The 17,667-nt window shown below is 37.0% G+C and overlaps 1 protein-coding gene across 3 annotated transcripts in view; it reads left to right on the top strand.

Annotated features, from left to right (window-relative positions):
- Positions 1–487: 487 nt before the first annotated feature.
- Positions 488–17,667, top strand: part of LOC129573566 (obscurin) — a gene marked incomplete at its 5' end in the record, with an annotated part of 48,236 nt that continues 31,056 nt past the window's right edge. The window contains 17 exon segments of one of the 3 annotated variants that reach the window (XM_055454211.1): positions 488–627; positions 1,944–2,087; positions 2,152–2,322; positions 2,381–2,546; positions 6,086–6,178; positions 7,136–7,265; positions 7,501–7,673; positions 7,764–8,658; positions 9,397–9,576; positions 10,093–10,326; positions 10,698–10,854; positions 10,923–11,008; positions 11,097–11,238; positions 11,327–12,745; positions 12,824–13,014; positions 13,091–13,378; positions 13,613–13,723. In XM_055454211.1, coding sequence (XP_055310186.1) covers positions 488–627; positions 1,944–2,087; positions 2,152–2,322; positions 2,381–2,546; positions 6,086–6,178; positions 7,136–7,265; positions 7,501–7,673; positions 7,764–8,658; positions 9,397–9,576; positions 10,093–10,326; positions 10,698–10,854; positions 10,923–11,008; positions 11,097–11,238; positions 11,327–12,745; positions 12,824–13,014; positions 13,091–13,378; positions 13,613–13,723 — 4,720 coding nt within the window. 3 annotated transcript variants of the gene reach the window in all.

Below are 17,667 nucleotides of genomic sequence, written 5' to 3'. Positions count from 1 at the left end.
GTAAGGAAATGTGTTGAAATTTTAGAGTTCTACAAGAAAAAAAAACATTTACTCCAATACATTTGTTTACTTTTCGTTTCTAATAATAATTGAAAAGCCTGTTGTATGTCTCAAATTTGAAGGACAGAGTAAACAGCAAACGATATAGGAATACAGTGATAACAATCATCTTTCGACCATTTCTTTTCGTTAAAACTTTTCGCATTAATCGATCACTTTTGCATGTCATACAGAAATATTGCGGAATCCCAAGCAGACAACGTATGAACGCCTAGACACTCCTAGATTAATGTTCTAAAATGCTCTTGGTACACGACTGTCTGAATTGGATAACTGGCTGAAATACGTAACCATTTTTATTTTTGGCGTTCGTGTTGCCATTGACATCAGCTGGGAAGATGTTTGAAATAAGAGAATAACTCGTTATTTTTGCCTCAAGTCAAAATTGTAATGTCAAATGATATTCGTTTTTTCTACTTTTCATCAGGTATATGACATATTAGTAGTAAACAAAGATTTCGTCGGCGATGGACCAAACTCCTTAACGCTTCGACGAGGTGATCTAGTTGAAGTGCTCGATATGACATCAAATAGACAGTCTGGACCCGGAGACGATGAAAATGACAAGTGAGTAGAAGTTTTTCATTCACAAAATCATTCAACTTATAATCCAATAAACTTTATATATTAGTGTGTCAAAAAATAACCAAATCATAACATATGAGCCGCTAAATAGTCAAAGTAGACCGCGAAAAAATATCTCTGTACGTCAGGGCATTAACTCAAACAAAGGAATTGAAAATGTGCCAAAATGCGAACTAACAACACAAATGCTCACCAATACTACCACAATCAACAGTCCCAATCGATCCGATTCATATTCACTAAAGCTAACCAAATTTCCCAGACGCAACAACAAAAACATCACACACAACAATGAAATGTACGTTATCCCTAACTGTTTCTATATTTGGAAGGATTGAATGCAAGTGCCAAAGATCTTCTTTGATTTATTTTATTTTTAATATTCACTTACATATTAATCACTGGCAATGATGTTATTTCAAACTCCAAATATACGTTATTTACAAAAAAATTCAAAAACGAAAATGAATAAGACACAAAATTTACGCGATTTCTTCTTTCAAATTTCTTTAGCATGATACAATTGCTTGAAAACTGTTTAAATTGAGAAAAAAAACACAATTTTTGTCATTTAAACAAAAATTTTGTAATGTTGTCCCATTTGCAAGAAAGTGTGATTTCTCGCTCGATTTACGCAGTTTTTTCCCCAGCCAATGACGAAGATACTTAAATGTTCTTGATCGCGTAATGAAATCGATTTTCTTGATCGCGTATTTCAATCTAGCGATCGTTTGCATTTATCAATTGATAGATATTTAGAAGCATTGGTGCGTAGCCAACGTTAAAATGTCGGCTAAGCTTCGGATTGATTTCCCAAGTAAATGCAAATGAAAGTGAATTCAGTCTTAACATTGGCGAGTTCATGTATAAACACATATGACATCAGCCGAAAGCACTCGATCGAATAACATTTTAGTGCATACAAACGCAGGCAATGAATGTCTATAATTTTCACACGTCATTTCATTTTATTGTTATTCAACATTTAATGGCGGCTCTAATTTTAATTTTGCAGTTGCTTTCGCTTTTCTTTAACTAACACTTTATGACCGTCGGAATTTGTCATTTATTCTTGTTGTAATCGGTTTTCACACATATCTTTTAAATGAAAATGTTTATAAGTTCATCGTTTTCACTTGTTGTAATTGTAATAAGTGAAGCCGAAACTGAAAGTGACACTAGCCATTTATGCATAGTGAAAGCGACAACAACATTACATTTTATTACGAATGAATATTCAAAAGACCACACGTAAATTGAATTCATTTTAATTTTTTCAAATGGTAATTTCCCCCTAGGTGGATGGTTCGGGTTTTCGATAGTATTGAAACAACAAAAGAAGGATGGATACCGGCATCGATTTTGGAAACTGTCGATTCAGAACAGCAGACAGACAAAGCTATCTATGGTGATCGTGTCGATGACGCTGCCTACAGACGACAGTATACACCTCTTCTTATATTGAATATAACATTTGTATGATTTAATATTTGCGTTTTAATGCAGAGCCGTTGTGCGAGAGCTAATCGAGACGGAAGAAGAATTCGGACGAGATCTAACGCGCATCGTAGACAAGTACATCAAAACTGTGGAAAACAGTAAACCACCAAAAATTGTGTCAGACAATAAAGATCTTATTTTTGGAAACTTTAAGCAGATCACAGAGTTCCATAACACGTTAGTATGACAAGAGTTGTTTTAATTTATTTTAAACTATAACCACAATTGTCCTCAGAGTTCTTATCGAAGGTGTGAAATACCATGCGGATAAGCCCAGTATGATTGGAAAGACATTCCTGCGACTGGAGCGTGATTTTGATAAGCATGTCATTTACTGCCGCGATGAGCCAAACGCACAAGAGTTTTTGCATGAACGCAAGGATGTGCGAGAATATTTTCAGGTAACCAAAAAATCACAAAATGATTTAGACACTAATAATAATGATAATAATGAACCGACCGGTTTTTTTTCTGTTGGCGGTGCGTCACGTTTGTCGTTATGACATGGTGTCGCTATCTGTGGTAAGAACTTGGAAAATGACAGCAAACGACAAGCTTTTGTGCTTTCGAAAGTTTCTTAAAATAACAATAATAGATTAAAAATATGAGGAAATGTATAGTTGTTGTTTTTAATGCATTTCATTCTCCGACAGAGAACGTGCGGTTTTATCGGAATTTCACCCGATTCGCAATTTGTTTCTAAAAAATATTTTCGCTATTTTAAGTGCGTTCGACGTAAATTTGTAAAGAGGAAACAGACGATTGAATAAAAAAGAAATCACATTTAACGCACTGCAATGAACATTTATCCTATAAAATTGTGGGCTGAACAAATGCATTTAATACGTATTTTCGTTTCTTTTCATTATTTCGGACACGCACACACATACCATACATATTCGAAATAACAGCAACGAAATTTCATCTTGAAAAAGAGAAAGGACAAGATTTTTCCAATTTCATGCTAATATATTCCCAGTAGTTTTTCTTGTTGTGACAAAGTGGCAATTTTAAAAATGCATACCATCAAATAGATAACTTGGAAAACGTTAACCTGCTGATCCATTGACTCAGTATATTAAATTGAGACCGATTTTATATTTAGATCGAAAAATAAATATACATACAAAAAAAGAATCTATTTTGACAACTCGCTGAACAAATACTCCTGTATCTGCAGAAGCGAAAGCGCTACATTCAACTCCATCCATATGAATCAAGGCAACAAATTTCGATCAAGCTAGAATAGCTACACTGTTGCCATGTATATGTGTTTGATTTTCTTAGTTTTGCTCTGAAACAACGAAAACAAGAAGAAAAAATAATCTACATGTGGGACAATCTAGAATTTGTTCATTTCCATTTCTCAATCTAAAAATATCACAAAATCGTTTCTGTTCCTTCAACAGATTTGTAGGCAATTGTTTGGGTCGACAGAAGACGCACACAAATCAAATCTAGCTACATCAGCAAATAGGTTTTTTAGTTAATCAGTGTTCAATGCATGACATTCAATAATCACATTCACTTGAGCATTGTCGAATAGACACATGAAATGACATGTAGATGATTCAATCTGAAGATAAATAATATCTATCCGTGCCATAGGTCGTAAAAATATCTGTTAGCGCTTACAATTTGATATCCAAACGAAATGATAGAAATTCAAATCACAATGTGAATATTGTAATAATGATACATTTTGAACTTCTAGCACACATATCGTAAAATTCGCTTATCTTTCAAATCGACAGATATCATTAATGCCAGTCTGTTTTTCGGTGGTTTCCTATGTAATTGGCACGTAGCCAGAATCTTTGGTAGAAAAACAAGAGTAATGTGTGACGTTGTTTGTGCAACCACCTATCCAATGTGCTTCAATTTACACTGAATGTGTAGCTGGGATTAAATTGGGATTGCAGAAATTAGTATGGTAAACGCTTATAACACAAAATGGCAAAGGCGGTGAAGTACCATTTATGTGACCGAGCACCATTTATGTGACATGGATTTCGGTGGTTGGTTGTTCCTGTATTCTCAGCCACACAAACGTTTCAATGTTTTCTTGTTATTCAGTTATTTACTCTGGACAAATATTTGGAGATTTTTTGCCGATAATTTATTATTTATTTATCTCGATGGTTCGTATGTATTCCACAATAATATTTTTGGTGTATAGTGGGGCTATTTTTGAAGTACGTAACGTAGTTTGTTCCCTCTAGTTCGGAAATCAATAACATTTCTTCTTTTATTTTGATGTTTTCAACATAAACAAAACTGGAATTAGTAGAAAACCCATAGCGTTAAGCGTTTATTGCATCATTCATGAAGGAAATGATTTTCGTTAGTTTTTGAAAATTAAAAAAAGATACATTTGAAAATAAAGCAGGACGGATTTCAAATGCGTTGAGGAGTTGAGAAGATGGTGCATTTTGAAGTTTTTTTATAAAAAGAAAATAAACGAACAAATCAAATGAACAGAGTATTTGGTTGGAAATTCATTAATTTCATCGATACACTTGCAAATTTGTGTCTCTCGATTTCGTTCGAAAATTTGCTGTGATGATTTAGTAGCATAGAAATTCAGTGTCTCGAAGCGCAAGCAAAAAATAAGCTGTGACTAAAACTGAATCAACTCACATACGCACGAACCAAGATACGGGCGTACGCAAAACATGGCCTGTTGGCTGAGCTAAATTGATTGAAAAAGTATACGTGTATTATATCGTTTGCAAAGCAAAAATATTTAAATTTAGATTGTGGGCTTTGCGCCTGAAACTTGCTCATACATTGTCATATTGACTAGTCTAGTCGTTGCTGACTTCTCCCAGTGGAAAGATCGTGCACAGTATAACAACAAGATCAACCACTCTCGAATAATCAATAAAAGATTTCGGTGGCACGCGTGTGTACTATTGTGTATGTGTGTTAATAACCAATAACGAAATTTTGAACAAAAAAAAATATATATAGTGCTTATAACGAAAACGAAAATCGAAAAAGATCGAAAACCAACAATTGCATTTGCAATAGAGAAAAAAAAGGAAGAAAAGAATTGTGAAACGATATCACTAGGATTACCATTGATCATATTTGCATAACATCGATTCTCCATCGTATTCTCGCCTATTGACAAGGTATTTGCTTTATCAGTTAGTTGCATTGTCGGTTCGATTTGCAATTGAATGGGTTTATCATCCTCCAAAGTTTTAAATTGATAGTGCAATGTTGAAACAGTATTTGCATGCGATGACGAATAGAGAAGAGTATGTGACTACGACGATGATGAATGCGGGAATCGCCTACAGTTTTTCGCCTATTTATTGGCCATGTTCGTTAAAGTCGGTGATATAATAGTCTGTTTCGATAAAGGATCGCGTAACTCATACCATCAAATACACTCACATTGATTATGAGCTCGTATTAGCGCATGTGTGATTATAGTACATGGATGGTGGTTAGCGCATACAACGATCGATATTATTTCAACTATGGAATAGGGGGAGATAATTTTTAAGTCCTGTTTTCATTTGGCCTCTACGTTAAATTCGTTTATTTTTGAATTGAGTTTCGAGTTCGAGCAACAAAAACAAATCGAAACCATTTGGACGATTGCACACTGCAAAGAAATATTTCCACAAATATAATAATGTGTAGTTTTTGGGTGCGAATTCATGGTTTCATCATATGATCACCTTCAACTTATGATAAACACAGTGTCAATGTATTGCAAATCGGCAATGTATTTATGAATATGATTTTTTTTATGTTTCCAACTTTACCACATTTCATCGTTGAACCAATCGCTGTTTTCATAAGTCTAAAAATAAATTCCATTCAGCGCTCAAACTGAAACAAAATCAATGTTAATATTGATGAAAATGCTTTACGTTGATGTGTTCGTTCCCATTTGAATTCATGTGTGGATGTTCAATTTTAGGATCTTTCGCAAAAACTTGGTGACGAAAAAGGTTTATCTGAACATTTGCAATTGCCGATTCAACGTATCAACGATTATCAGCTTTTGCTCAAGGTCAGTTGATGTTTATATCTTTCAATAACTTTTTCTTCTCGGCATGTATTCATGACATCATGAAATATTTTGAAATCACAATATATTATTCATAGATATAATTTTATTTGAGCTTGATCTCTTTTTCTCACAATTCGGGACAACAATTTTTGCGAGTGTGAAAACATTTGTGCGGAGGTTGCTGCTTTGCAAATTCATCGGTACAACGAAATTCACACAAAAAAAAATTAAGGCACAAAAGCGAATCACAAAGATTGTTGTCCTTCCGCATTATCATTCAAATATTCAAAGCTTCAGCATTTTTAGACATGATTGATTCTCAGCTTTTAACCTTTTAAAAAACATAGAGCGCTCTATGACAAAAAAAAAACAAAATTACACTAATCATTACTCAGTCAAAGACCTTTCATCAACGTCTAATAGGGCATTATACGGGTAGCAAAAAGAATAGGATACATACATTTTATTATATCAATTATCAATTCTTTGTAAGATGGTATAAGAAACATACACACATACAAAATTTGTAGTTAAAAGCATGCGATAGAGCAAGAGAATAGTAGTCAGTATAGTAAGAAACACCAACATAAAAATCGAAACTAAAAAAACAAACATTCAGCATTTTGAGTCCATTAGAAAATATATTCCCATACAGATAGTAGTAGCGAATTGATCATTGTAATTTCGTTGTTCTTGAGGGATTATACATACATAAGTGTTTTCATTCAAAATCATTAAAAATTTCCATACAAGAAAATATAAGATACGGCGAGCTGATATGGAAAATAATACCATTTTATGTGTTGATACTTGTAAAATAAAGCCAAAACAAAAATGAAATGCGAACTATCTGTAACAGCTCACACTCAAATTATACACAACTCCATTGTCAATTATGTATTTAAAGTAGACGAAATTTGACTGTTATATTAATGTTGAATAACCAAAATTTTGTAGGAATTGGTGAAATATTCGCAACGTCTGGGCGAGAATGTCTCGGATTTGCAAAAAGCTCTAGAATTGATGCTAAGTGTTCCACATCGTGCTATCGATAACAAATTTTTAGCAAGTATCGAAGGTTTTCGAGGTATGTTGGGCACGAATTCAAATTCATCTTAGCCATATTAAACACGCTCATATCTATCACCCATTCATAAATCAATCAATCCGAAGTTCGTATATCAAAATCAATTCGTATTTCTGTACACTGTTTTTCTTCTTGTTCTTCTTCTTCTTCTTCTTCTTCTTCTTCTTCTTCGTCACTTGAAATCACGTGGGTGAATGATAAACGCATGTGAACGCGAAATGCCTTACATTTTTAGGCAACATACATAAATTAGGTCGTTTATTGGGCCACGAATGGTGGACTGTTACCGATAAGGATAAAAAGGCCAGAGAACGTTATCTATTTTTATTTAAATCAAGAATCTTAGTGTGTAAGGTTCGACGCATATCTGAGGATCGCTCTGTATTCATATTAAAGGATATTATCAAGGTATTGAATAAATTGTCTCCAATGCAAAAATAAAAGAGAAAACAACAATTGCATAATACGTAAGGAATATTACATTTTTGATTGAATTAGTTGCCCGAGTGTGAGCTCGTTTATCAAACGGATGGTGTGAGCTTAGAAATTATTGAAAAACCAAGTCATCCCAATATACGGTTTCCATTGACACTAACTGCAAATCATCCCGAATTGAAAGTGCGTTGGCTATCTGAAATCAACCAGTACGCAGCAGATCCATTGACATTGCATGAGCACAATGTTGATGACCTGCGCATAGACCCAACGCAAATAAAACCCGATTCAGAATACGAACACTTCCATTTACCGATCCGACGAAAGGCATCGTACGAATCGGATGGTATACGACCGTCCGAAGTAGCGAAAGATTATTTTTTGACCGAAGAAGAAAGGGCCTACTACGCAAAACAGCACGCCGAAGATCAAAAAATCTTACAACAACAACAAAAAGAGTTCGATCAACAGAAAAATTCAGGTATAACGCAATCACAAACGCAAACGCAGCGAAGTAACATTGCACACATACAAACACAAAGTCAAACGCAGCAGAGTAATTTTGAAGTTATATCATCATCATCATTATTATCAGAGGAAAAGGGCAAGGCTCAAACTGAAACCGTCACACAGATCAAGGCGGTTGAACAAAAACATACGAAACTGAGTCGAAGTGCTGCAATTGAACAAACAACCGTCGAATGTAAGTCACAAGTAGAATCTGTAAGCGCAAAAACTGCCATCGCTAAGAAAACTCTTACTGAGCAAAAAGTGAACATAGCCGTTGCTGAAGATTCTAAGCGAATAGATTCCACCGAAGTAAAGAAGAAAGAACAAGAAGAACAACAACAGAAACGACAGCAGCAGCAGCAGCAGCAGCAGCAGCAGCAGCAAAAACAAGAAGAAATCAAAATAACAGAGAAGGTTGAAAATTGCGTTCAAAGTATACAGGAAGCAGGTAAACCGAACAACGTTACCGTTTCTGAAATATTAGCCGTTGGTAGTGAAGATAGCGTAAATCGAAATAATCAAGTGAAATTCGATGTTGATGATAAGAATTTAACTATTACTTTGATTGATAATAATAATACTGTAGAGCCTATTGTAACAATGCACGCCGGCGACAATACAGCAGTAAACGCTTTAAATATGCTTACTAAACAGATGCCAGCTGATAATCCACAAGATGCTGCCACTAACACTAACACTAACAATGCTAGTCGAAATGAGAATGTCACATCAACGCCAAATAATCAAATTGCTTTGAATAACCAAGCACCACTTCATCGCTTGCAAACCATTTCGTTATTCAATTTTGGCGATAGGCCAGGCGCACCTGGACAGCCGCCAGTACCGAATTTACCAGATTTTCTTGTGCCGCCCCATTTAATTACATATGAAACATCAATTGAAATTAACTTTCGAAAAATACCACCGCCACAACCGCCGCCACCGCCAAAATTCATTAAAAAAATGCTTGTGCACACGGAGAGCTTAGAACGTCGTACACGTGCTTTCCTCACCGGAAACTTCGAAGTTGGCACAACCGATAATTCGCTTCGTACTGCACGCCAGAAAATTCGCTCGCTTAAATCCACCATATTGAAGTCTGATGATGAAGTTAAGCATGCCGAAGATACCATAACCAAAGCACAATCTGGCGACTTCATCAATATCTTTGCTCCCCCAATTGTAGAACCACCGCTCTACGAATTTATTGAAGTGCCGTCGTCACAACGATCAGAGGATGAATGTTCGGAAAATTTAGATCGTCGCAGTGAACGGGGTCAATCAGTCCAACAACAGGAATTAGAAAACATGGAAGATTATTATTCATCAAAATATTCATCACGCTCATCTCGGCGCCGAGTTGAAGGTAATTGGATTGAAATGTTCAAATGTTCACTTCTATTTTCGTATCAAGCGCCGCATGATTGACAATACATTGCAAGTTAATGGTCTCAATCGCCATTCTGACAACCGGAAAAATACAAGGAAATAATTGAAACATTACGAAGACAAAATCTGTTCGAGGAAAATTTAATTAAGTGAGATAGTTTTTTGTCAAATGAAAAATTATTCTCATGCGATATTTCAAGCTCTTGAACGAGAACGGATTGATGCGCACTATTCATACCGATATGGTGGTTTAGACCATTAATGCATTTGGTCAATTGCTGTTGTACTTTATATGGTTGATGGTAGCTCATAGACGAGCTTTTTTTCCCTGCTCTTACGTTTGCATTTCTATGTTATTGTTGCTTCTTTTTTGTTTTAAAATTTTGTAAAATACACTCTGAAAACATACACATACACACATCCATACACGCACACACACACACACACACACACATAAACCAAAATACACGATTGAATCACACACCGAATACAGTCAGTGACGGTGGAAAGTGTGACGTGGGCGGTTCAGCCGTTGAAACAAGTAGTTATGGAACGACAAGACATAGTCGCTACTCATCATCACGCACTGAAGAACGAATCTCATCGAATGGCAATTTGAATGCGGTCACATCATCCACCAGTGGCACTAGCTACTTTGCTATCACCGGAGAAGACGGTGTCGGCAAGCCGACCATAAAGAAAACGTGCAAAGGCGTCACTATCGAACGTAAGTGTACACATTGAAATCACCAATGGATCAAACATACTGCGAAGACAAAACATTGTCGCATCATCATTTCTGCATGATCGCTGTTGTAGACATTGTACGAAAGAAAAATGATACATTTAAGAGCAATTTACTGAGAGCACTGCGGCTTATTTTTTCGCAGATCATTATGAATGCCTGCAACGTTGTGCATGCTCAATGCTAGCTTAATTGTAGTTATTTATTTCATAATGGTAGTAGTAGTATTATGGTAGTAGTAGTAGTAGTAGTATATGTATGCACCGTAGTATATGTTTAGATTTTGTTGCCCAATGTTTCGAACATCGTACGAACTACTGTAGCATATAACACAAATATCATTGAATTTTTAGCTGGTAGCAATGCGTCATTTGAAATTCAATTGGGAGATAAGGCAGGAAACATCACGTGGCTTAAGGACAATAAGCCACTTGACGATCGTTTAGCTGACCGTATTACAACATCTGAACTACCCGGAAATTATTATTGTCTGGAGATCAAACATTGCTGGTTAGAACAAAACTGGACAATCACATGTTGAAATCATTTATTTAAATAATGTTTTATCCAATTTATAGTGAAGTGGATAGTGGATTGTATACAGCAAAGGCAAGCAATGGCGCAGATTCATCGACTTGCTCAGCACAATTGATTGTTCGTGAAAGTAAGTGTAACTAGTTGATATAAATGACAAATAAAATTGAGATTTGGTTTATTCATTTTTTTTTTAAATTTCAATTGTTAATTTTTAGAAAGTGAAGAAGAGAAGAAGAGTCTTATTGAGCAAAACATACCATACTTTGCCATTCGTCTCACTGATACCGAGGTCATGAAGGATACATTTTTACGATTCATGGTAAAAGTACTTGGCGAACCCAGACCAAAAATACAGTTGTGAGTATATTTCTTTTTCGCTGATCATTTCTGTTGTCTGTCCTTAGATTTTCTTCTATCAATTTGTCCATTTCTCCCCAACATACAGTTTCAAAGGCGAAAATTTGATCGAGGTAAATGATTCGCATATTCAAATCAATAGCGAAAAGGATTACTTAGGCTTCTATGAGCTAATTATCCCTGAGGTGAAGTACTCAGACGCAGGCAAATTCGCGTGTACAGCCACCAACAAATATGGAAGCGCTAACTGCGCAGCTACGGTTACCGTTGTTGAAGACAAAAATGTTTTCGGTGAGAATTTCGGAAAGATTTTGCCAGCCGGTGAGCAGCCCATTTTCAAATGGAAACGAAATGGTATTGACTTTGATCCCGAGGAACGGTTCAAAGTCCTATTGGGCGACGATGAGGACTCACTTGCTTTGCTCTTCCAACATGTTAAACCGGAGGATGCTGGTATTTACACATGTTGCGCACAAACATCAACTGGTAATATTTCTTGCAGTGCCGAGCTAACCGTGCAAGGAGCTGTTCAACAGTTGATACGTGAACCAGAAAAACCTCAGCTAATCATTGAGCACAAAGAGGCTTCGGCTTCCATTGGTGCTACTGCAATGATCGAATTGCAGTACAAAGGTTATCCAAAACCGACCATCGAATGGAAACATGATGGTGAAGTGATCGAAGCGGGTGGAAAATACAAGTTTTTGCACGAAGATGCCGAAACTATGTCGCTTGTCATTAAAAGCGTTCAAGCAGAAGATGCCGGCTTCTACACGGTATCGGCAGTCAATGAGCTTGGCGAAGATTTGGGAGTTATAAATTTGCAAGTGAAAAGTGGTCCCATTTTACAAAAGCTAGATGATTTTACCTGCAATGCTGGAGATCGTCTCGTTATGGAAATAGAAGTATCAGGAAATCCAACGCCTACTATTAAAATTCTACACAATGGCAAGGAGCTCACCGAAACCGAACGTATCATTGTCAAGCATAGCGATGAAATAAACCAGCAAACTGTTTATACGGTAGAATTCAAGCGAACCGAGTTATCGGATGCTGGTGCATATACAATTATTGCCACCAATGAAATCAATACCACTTCTGAATACTTCAATCTAACCGTGTTATCACCACCAACAGTGGTTAGGAAACTCGAACGTGAATACATTCACGGTGAAAAAGAAGAAATCATTATGTCATTTAGAGCCAATGCGTACCCTGAACCAGAAGTTAAGTGGCTTAAAGACGGCCAAGAAATCAATGAGAAAAATGATGCACGCATTCGTTTTGAACGAGATGGTAATGCCTATTTCATGATTATCACGGGAGCTGTTCGCACCGATGCATCATCATACGGTGCGAAATTGAAGAATGCACACGGTGAAATCACTGAAGATACCAGAGTCCGAATCAAGTGCTCACCCGATTTCAAGACTAAATTAAAAAGCATCACCGTTACCGAGGGCGACACAAATGTTGAACTATGTGTTGCTGTGCAAGGCTATCCAAAGTAAGTATCCATTCAAGCAAATAGAAACAGATTCGGTGAGCCGCACTACAAATAAATATATGTTTGATTCAATTACAGACCAGCTATTAAATGGTTCCTGGACGGAATGGAAATCAGTGAGAAGCGAACTGAATTCAGGCAAACTGATGATGGTGAAACGTATAAATTCTTGATGACCAATGTAACTACCGAAATGCATGGCAAATACAGTTGTGTGATTAAGAACGATTACGGCAAAATTGAAGACGAATGCACAGTCACCGTTAATTGTAAGTGTGCCAAAAAATGTCCATGCTTTGAATACGTTCATTGTTCTCATGCTGTATGATTTGTTTTTGTCCAAAGGTCAACCAAAGATCCGAAAATGCTTGACGGATATTGAAATTGCGGAAAAGGACACATTGTTGCTCGAAGTCGAGGTTTATGCTGTTCCCGAGCCAAAGATTGTCTGGTTCAGAGATGGACAAGAGTGTAAGGCCGATGCGAGAATCAAGATCCAACGTGACTCTCAACGCTCAGAAACATATAATCTGACATTGAATCTCATCAAACGTGAGGAGGCCGGTCTGTACGAAGTTAAGGCTACGAATCCATTGGGTACAGCTGTTTCAAAAAGCATTGTCACCGTTAACAGTAAGTACAACCTTTTATAATCGAACATATCGAGAATATTTGCCCAGTATTATTACAAACTCTTCAACGGCGGCCATATAAAATGTTCGACGTAGTAAGTTTTAAATGTTGTTTTGACTGTTAATGTTATAGTTATTCAATTCCGCATAACCTAAATTCCTTTCATGTTTTAATTGTTACATTTTATGCGTTTTGTTGTGTCGTCGAATATTCAAACATAATTACAAAATAAAGCTCGGGAAGTTTTTACAAAACCCCGTCCACAAGAAGTTACGGAAGACGAACAAGTCGATGCCAACATACTCGTCGAAAACGAAGTTGAAAAACCTAAGAAAGGAACAAGTGGTAAGTAGCACAAAGAACGTTAACATTTCAATAATGTACGGAATGCAATCATTTAGAAAACCACGGCTGCATTGAAACTACAAATTGGAAATGTGTCTGGGCTTGGTTTTCAATTCCCTTTATTCGAAATAGAATAAAGCTTAATGTTTAACATTTGCAATTTTATAAGGAAAACCATAGACTCACACGCATATAATCTTGTATTGAATACATACAAAATACGAAGTGTGAAGTTGTAGAGCGCCGTCGATAAATGACGGTAAAATTCAGCACGTGACTTCGCAACATTTCACAATATGTCGAAATCACTTACGGCTATTTACAGCTGATTTTGCCGTCAATTATGGATGGCGCTCTACAATTGTACAAATTCTGACAATAAGCGGGTGCATAGACTAGCTAAGTAAAACAAAAGATCTCCTGATCGATCACTCTGTCAATTGTACAAGTTCCAAATTATTGTTGATTTGAAATCTTAAGTAGTAGTTCCATTATGTATTGTCAGTTCTCCTTATAATTTTGTGTAAACCTATAGAGTAAAAAAAACCATTATATTTATGGTATAGATTCCTCCCACTAATTTGACATTGTTATTTTATTATGTTTTTACAATACGTTGTTCCTTGGAATTTGGGAAAACCAACGACCAAAATAATTCCAAAACTCAATCACATGGCACAACACGCACATTCACATTTTGCACCCACCTACCTACACCACCCAAACACAATTCATTTCATTTCCAATTGAATGAAATCAATGATAGAACTTGATACACGGGCACAATCGATTTGTACGAAAGTTGGCGCAAACGGTGAAACGGTTACCATATCCGTTAATACAGAAGAATCACACCAGTCAACACTATCAGGTATACATATTTTTCAACACATTCGTATCCACATATATAAATCACGCACGAAACAATAAATGAATATGAAAATTTTATAAAAGGAAAAAATTCAAAATGATGCCGAGATGGACCACCCAGTTGTATTTATGTAGAAATCAATCATTATAGTAAAAAGTATGCATTTTTGTAAACATTTGCAACATACATGTATATTATACATTGTATAAGTACATGCATATATAAACCGTACAACTGTATTGAGAAATTGCCGAAAAAAACGTTGCATTTACATTTTTTCGGCACTTCACTAATACGTTCGTATGTTTTTGTGTGCGGTTCAAATGTGTTTGTGTGATTATGTAAATTTTAATATTGATCCCATTTCACATTCACTCACTTTTATCCATCTCATCGGTTCAGTTGAGTTGGTTTTTCCTTTTCAAATAAAATTCACTATATTCACATTATTGTATGCACATGTACGCTACACGACATTCGAACGAAAATTCAAAAAAAAAAATCATTTGAAATTCATATTGATTGGTCAAAAAATATAGGCTCCGCGGAATCTCATTCGATTCATCAGCGTCGAGCGACAACGGTTATCTTAGAAGAAGATCAGGAAGCGATCAATATGAATATACCTATTTCTTCGCCAAAGATTGGTTTGCAAGTGGAAGAAATTGGTAGTTTTAAATTGGGATCAGAGGGGGAATCTTTTAGCTATCATGCAAATGACATCGATGAAATTCAAACTCACGCAATTATCGATGAATTTGATTCGGATACTGATGGTCCGGCCGCACATCATTCGCGAACAACATCAAGATGTATTTCGATTAATTCCGTTTCAGAAGACGACATTAGTTTGCCAACCGCATCGAAGTCATGTGAACTGTCGGTGAATAAATTCAAGAAGAATGTTCCGTTTGATGATGGCGTTGCCGAGATGACAGTCACTCGAATTGTTATGCAAGAGCAAGAGGTGATCACAGCCGAGGTAGGAGAGGCCGACGAAATTGAGTTGGACAAACCGAAAAAAGCATCAGAGTACGATGTGCAGCGTAAGATTGAGGAGAAAGCGAAAAAACTGTATGCCGAACTTGCAGATGACAAGGACGATGAAAAGAATCAACGTAAACTCGATCGTCAAAGCTCATTGAAAGGAGCGATTCTGTATGATATTGAAGAGAAGAATGAAAGCACAGACCTGTCGCCAGAGGATGCCAAAGCTCAACGCATCAAGGATATTCGAGCAAAGGCTCGTCGAGCTTCACTACAAAAACAAGAGCAAGATACTGATGAAATTCAAGCACAGCCCATAGAAGATGTAGAAGTTACGAAACCACGTTCAAAATCCTTCGATATAAATGCGAAACCACCGATCGCAAAACGGCTTAGTGTCGATAATACGGAGGAACCGAAAGATTTGTATACGGAAAATCTGCTCAAGCAAGCCCGACGTCAACGCAGCGTTCTGGATGAAATTGTCGATCAAAAAGAACGAAGCTTATCGCGCAGTAGAGAAACATCTCGTCAGCGAAGCGTTTTGAGTGAGAGAAGAGGTAGTGTTTCGCCGGAAGAAGAGCAGAAGCCCCAAAGTTTTGATTTACCCGAACATCGACCAAATTTCAAATCTGACATTGAAAATTGTACCGTAGTTGCGGGTCAGCCGGTTATTCTGGAGGCGAGAATAGAAAGTGACACAAAACCGAAAGTCCTCTGGTTCCAAGACGGACAACAAATTAGGCCAGATGGTATTCATGTGCGCAGTGAACAAACTCCCGATGGATCGGTAAAATTGCACATTGATTGCGCCGAGCCGGCTGATGGTGGGGAATACCAAGTCCTAGCAAGCAACAATTTTGGAGTGGCTGCATCGTGTGCTGAAGTGATCGTTAATGAGAAACGCGAGCCTCGTGAAAAACGACCAATTTTCATTGAATACATTGACAGCTGCCGTGCTGTAGAGGGCTACCCAATTAAGCTGGAGGCAAAGGTGGCAGCTTATCCAGAACCACAGATTCAGTGGTATCATGATGGTGAAAAAATCGAATCGGATCAGAATCATATAAAGATCGTTCAAAAACCAGACGGTTCTACCTCTTGTCTGATCGATAACGTCAAAATGGAAGATCGTGGTGAATACAAAGTAGTGGCAATCAATCCTGAAGGCAAGGCATTCACAAGTGGATATTTGGCTGTTTCATCACAAGCAACTGGCCGTGAGCCACGAAAAGAAAAACCCGATTTCATTCTTGATTTACACGATCACATTGTAAAAGAAGGCAGCCCATTGGCACTTAACGTAAAGGTTGCCTCTCATGCAGAACCCGAGATTAAGTGGCTGCACGACGGTGAACAAATTCGACCAGACAATGAACATATAAAAATTGTGCAAAAGTCCAATGGAAACGCTTCATTGGAAATCGATAAAGTCACACCAAAAGATAGCGGAGAGTACATTGTCATAGCTGCGAATGAATCCGGTGCATGCTCATCAAAAGCAACAGTAAAAGTTACACCAGAAGGCATTGAAATCGATGAACATATCGAAACGAAGCCAAGTTTCACCATCAAACTAGAAGATCAGGATGTTCCGAAAGGATCCGATTTGTCGATGGTAGCAAAGGTGGATGCACATCCCGAGCCAGAAGTGAAGTGGCTGCATGATGGACAGCCAATTCCAATGAGTAAACGCGTTGAAAAATCACAAGAAGAGGACGGAACTCTCAAATTAACCATAAACAATGTACAGGTCGAAGACAGCGGTGAATATGTAATAATAGCAAAGAACGAATTCGGGACCGCCTCTTCTGGGGCTAAAGTTAGCGTAGCAACACCTGAACCGATTGAATACGATAAAAAAGACATAGTGAGCGGAAAACCCGTTTTCGAAACTAAATTGGAAAACTTAGATGCCAAAGAAGGATCAACATTGGGTCTGGGAGTTAAATTGCAAACGTATCCCGGCGCAGACAACGACCTCAAATGGCTGCATGACGGTAAGGAAATCGATGCAGATGACAACGATCGCGTCACCATCACGAAAGGCGATGATGGCACTGTTGAATTGAAGATTCAAAATGTC

The sequence above is a fragment of the Sitodiplosis mosellana genome, unplaced genomic scaffold (genome assembly GCF_009176505.1).
Source record: "Sitodiplosis mosellana isolate CC-2019 unplaced genomic scaffold, AAFC_SMos_1.0 Smas_scaffold_6102, whole genome shotgun sequence".
Taxonomy (NCBI): domain Eukaryota; kingdom Metazoa; phylum Arthropoda; class Insecta; order Diptera; family Cecidomyiidae; genus Sitodiplosis; species Sitodiplosis mosellana.
Note: the sequence above shows the minus strand (reverse complement) of the source record. Positions and strands in the feature narration are given on the sequence as shown.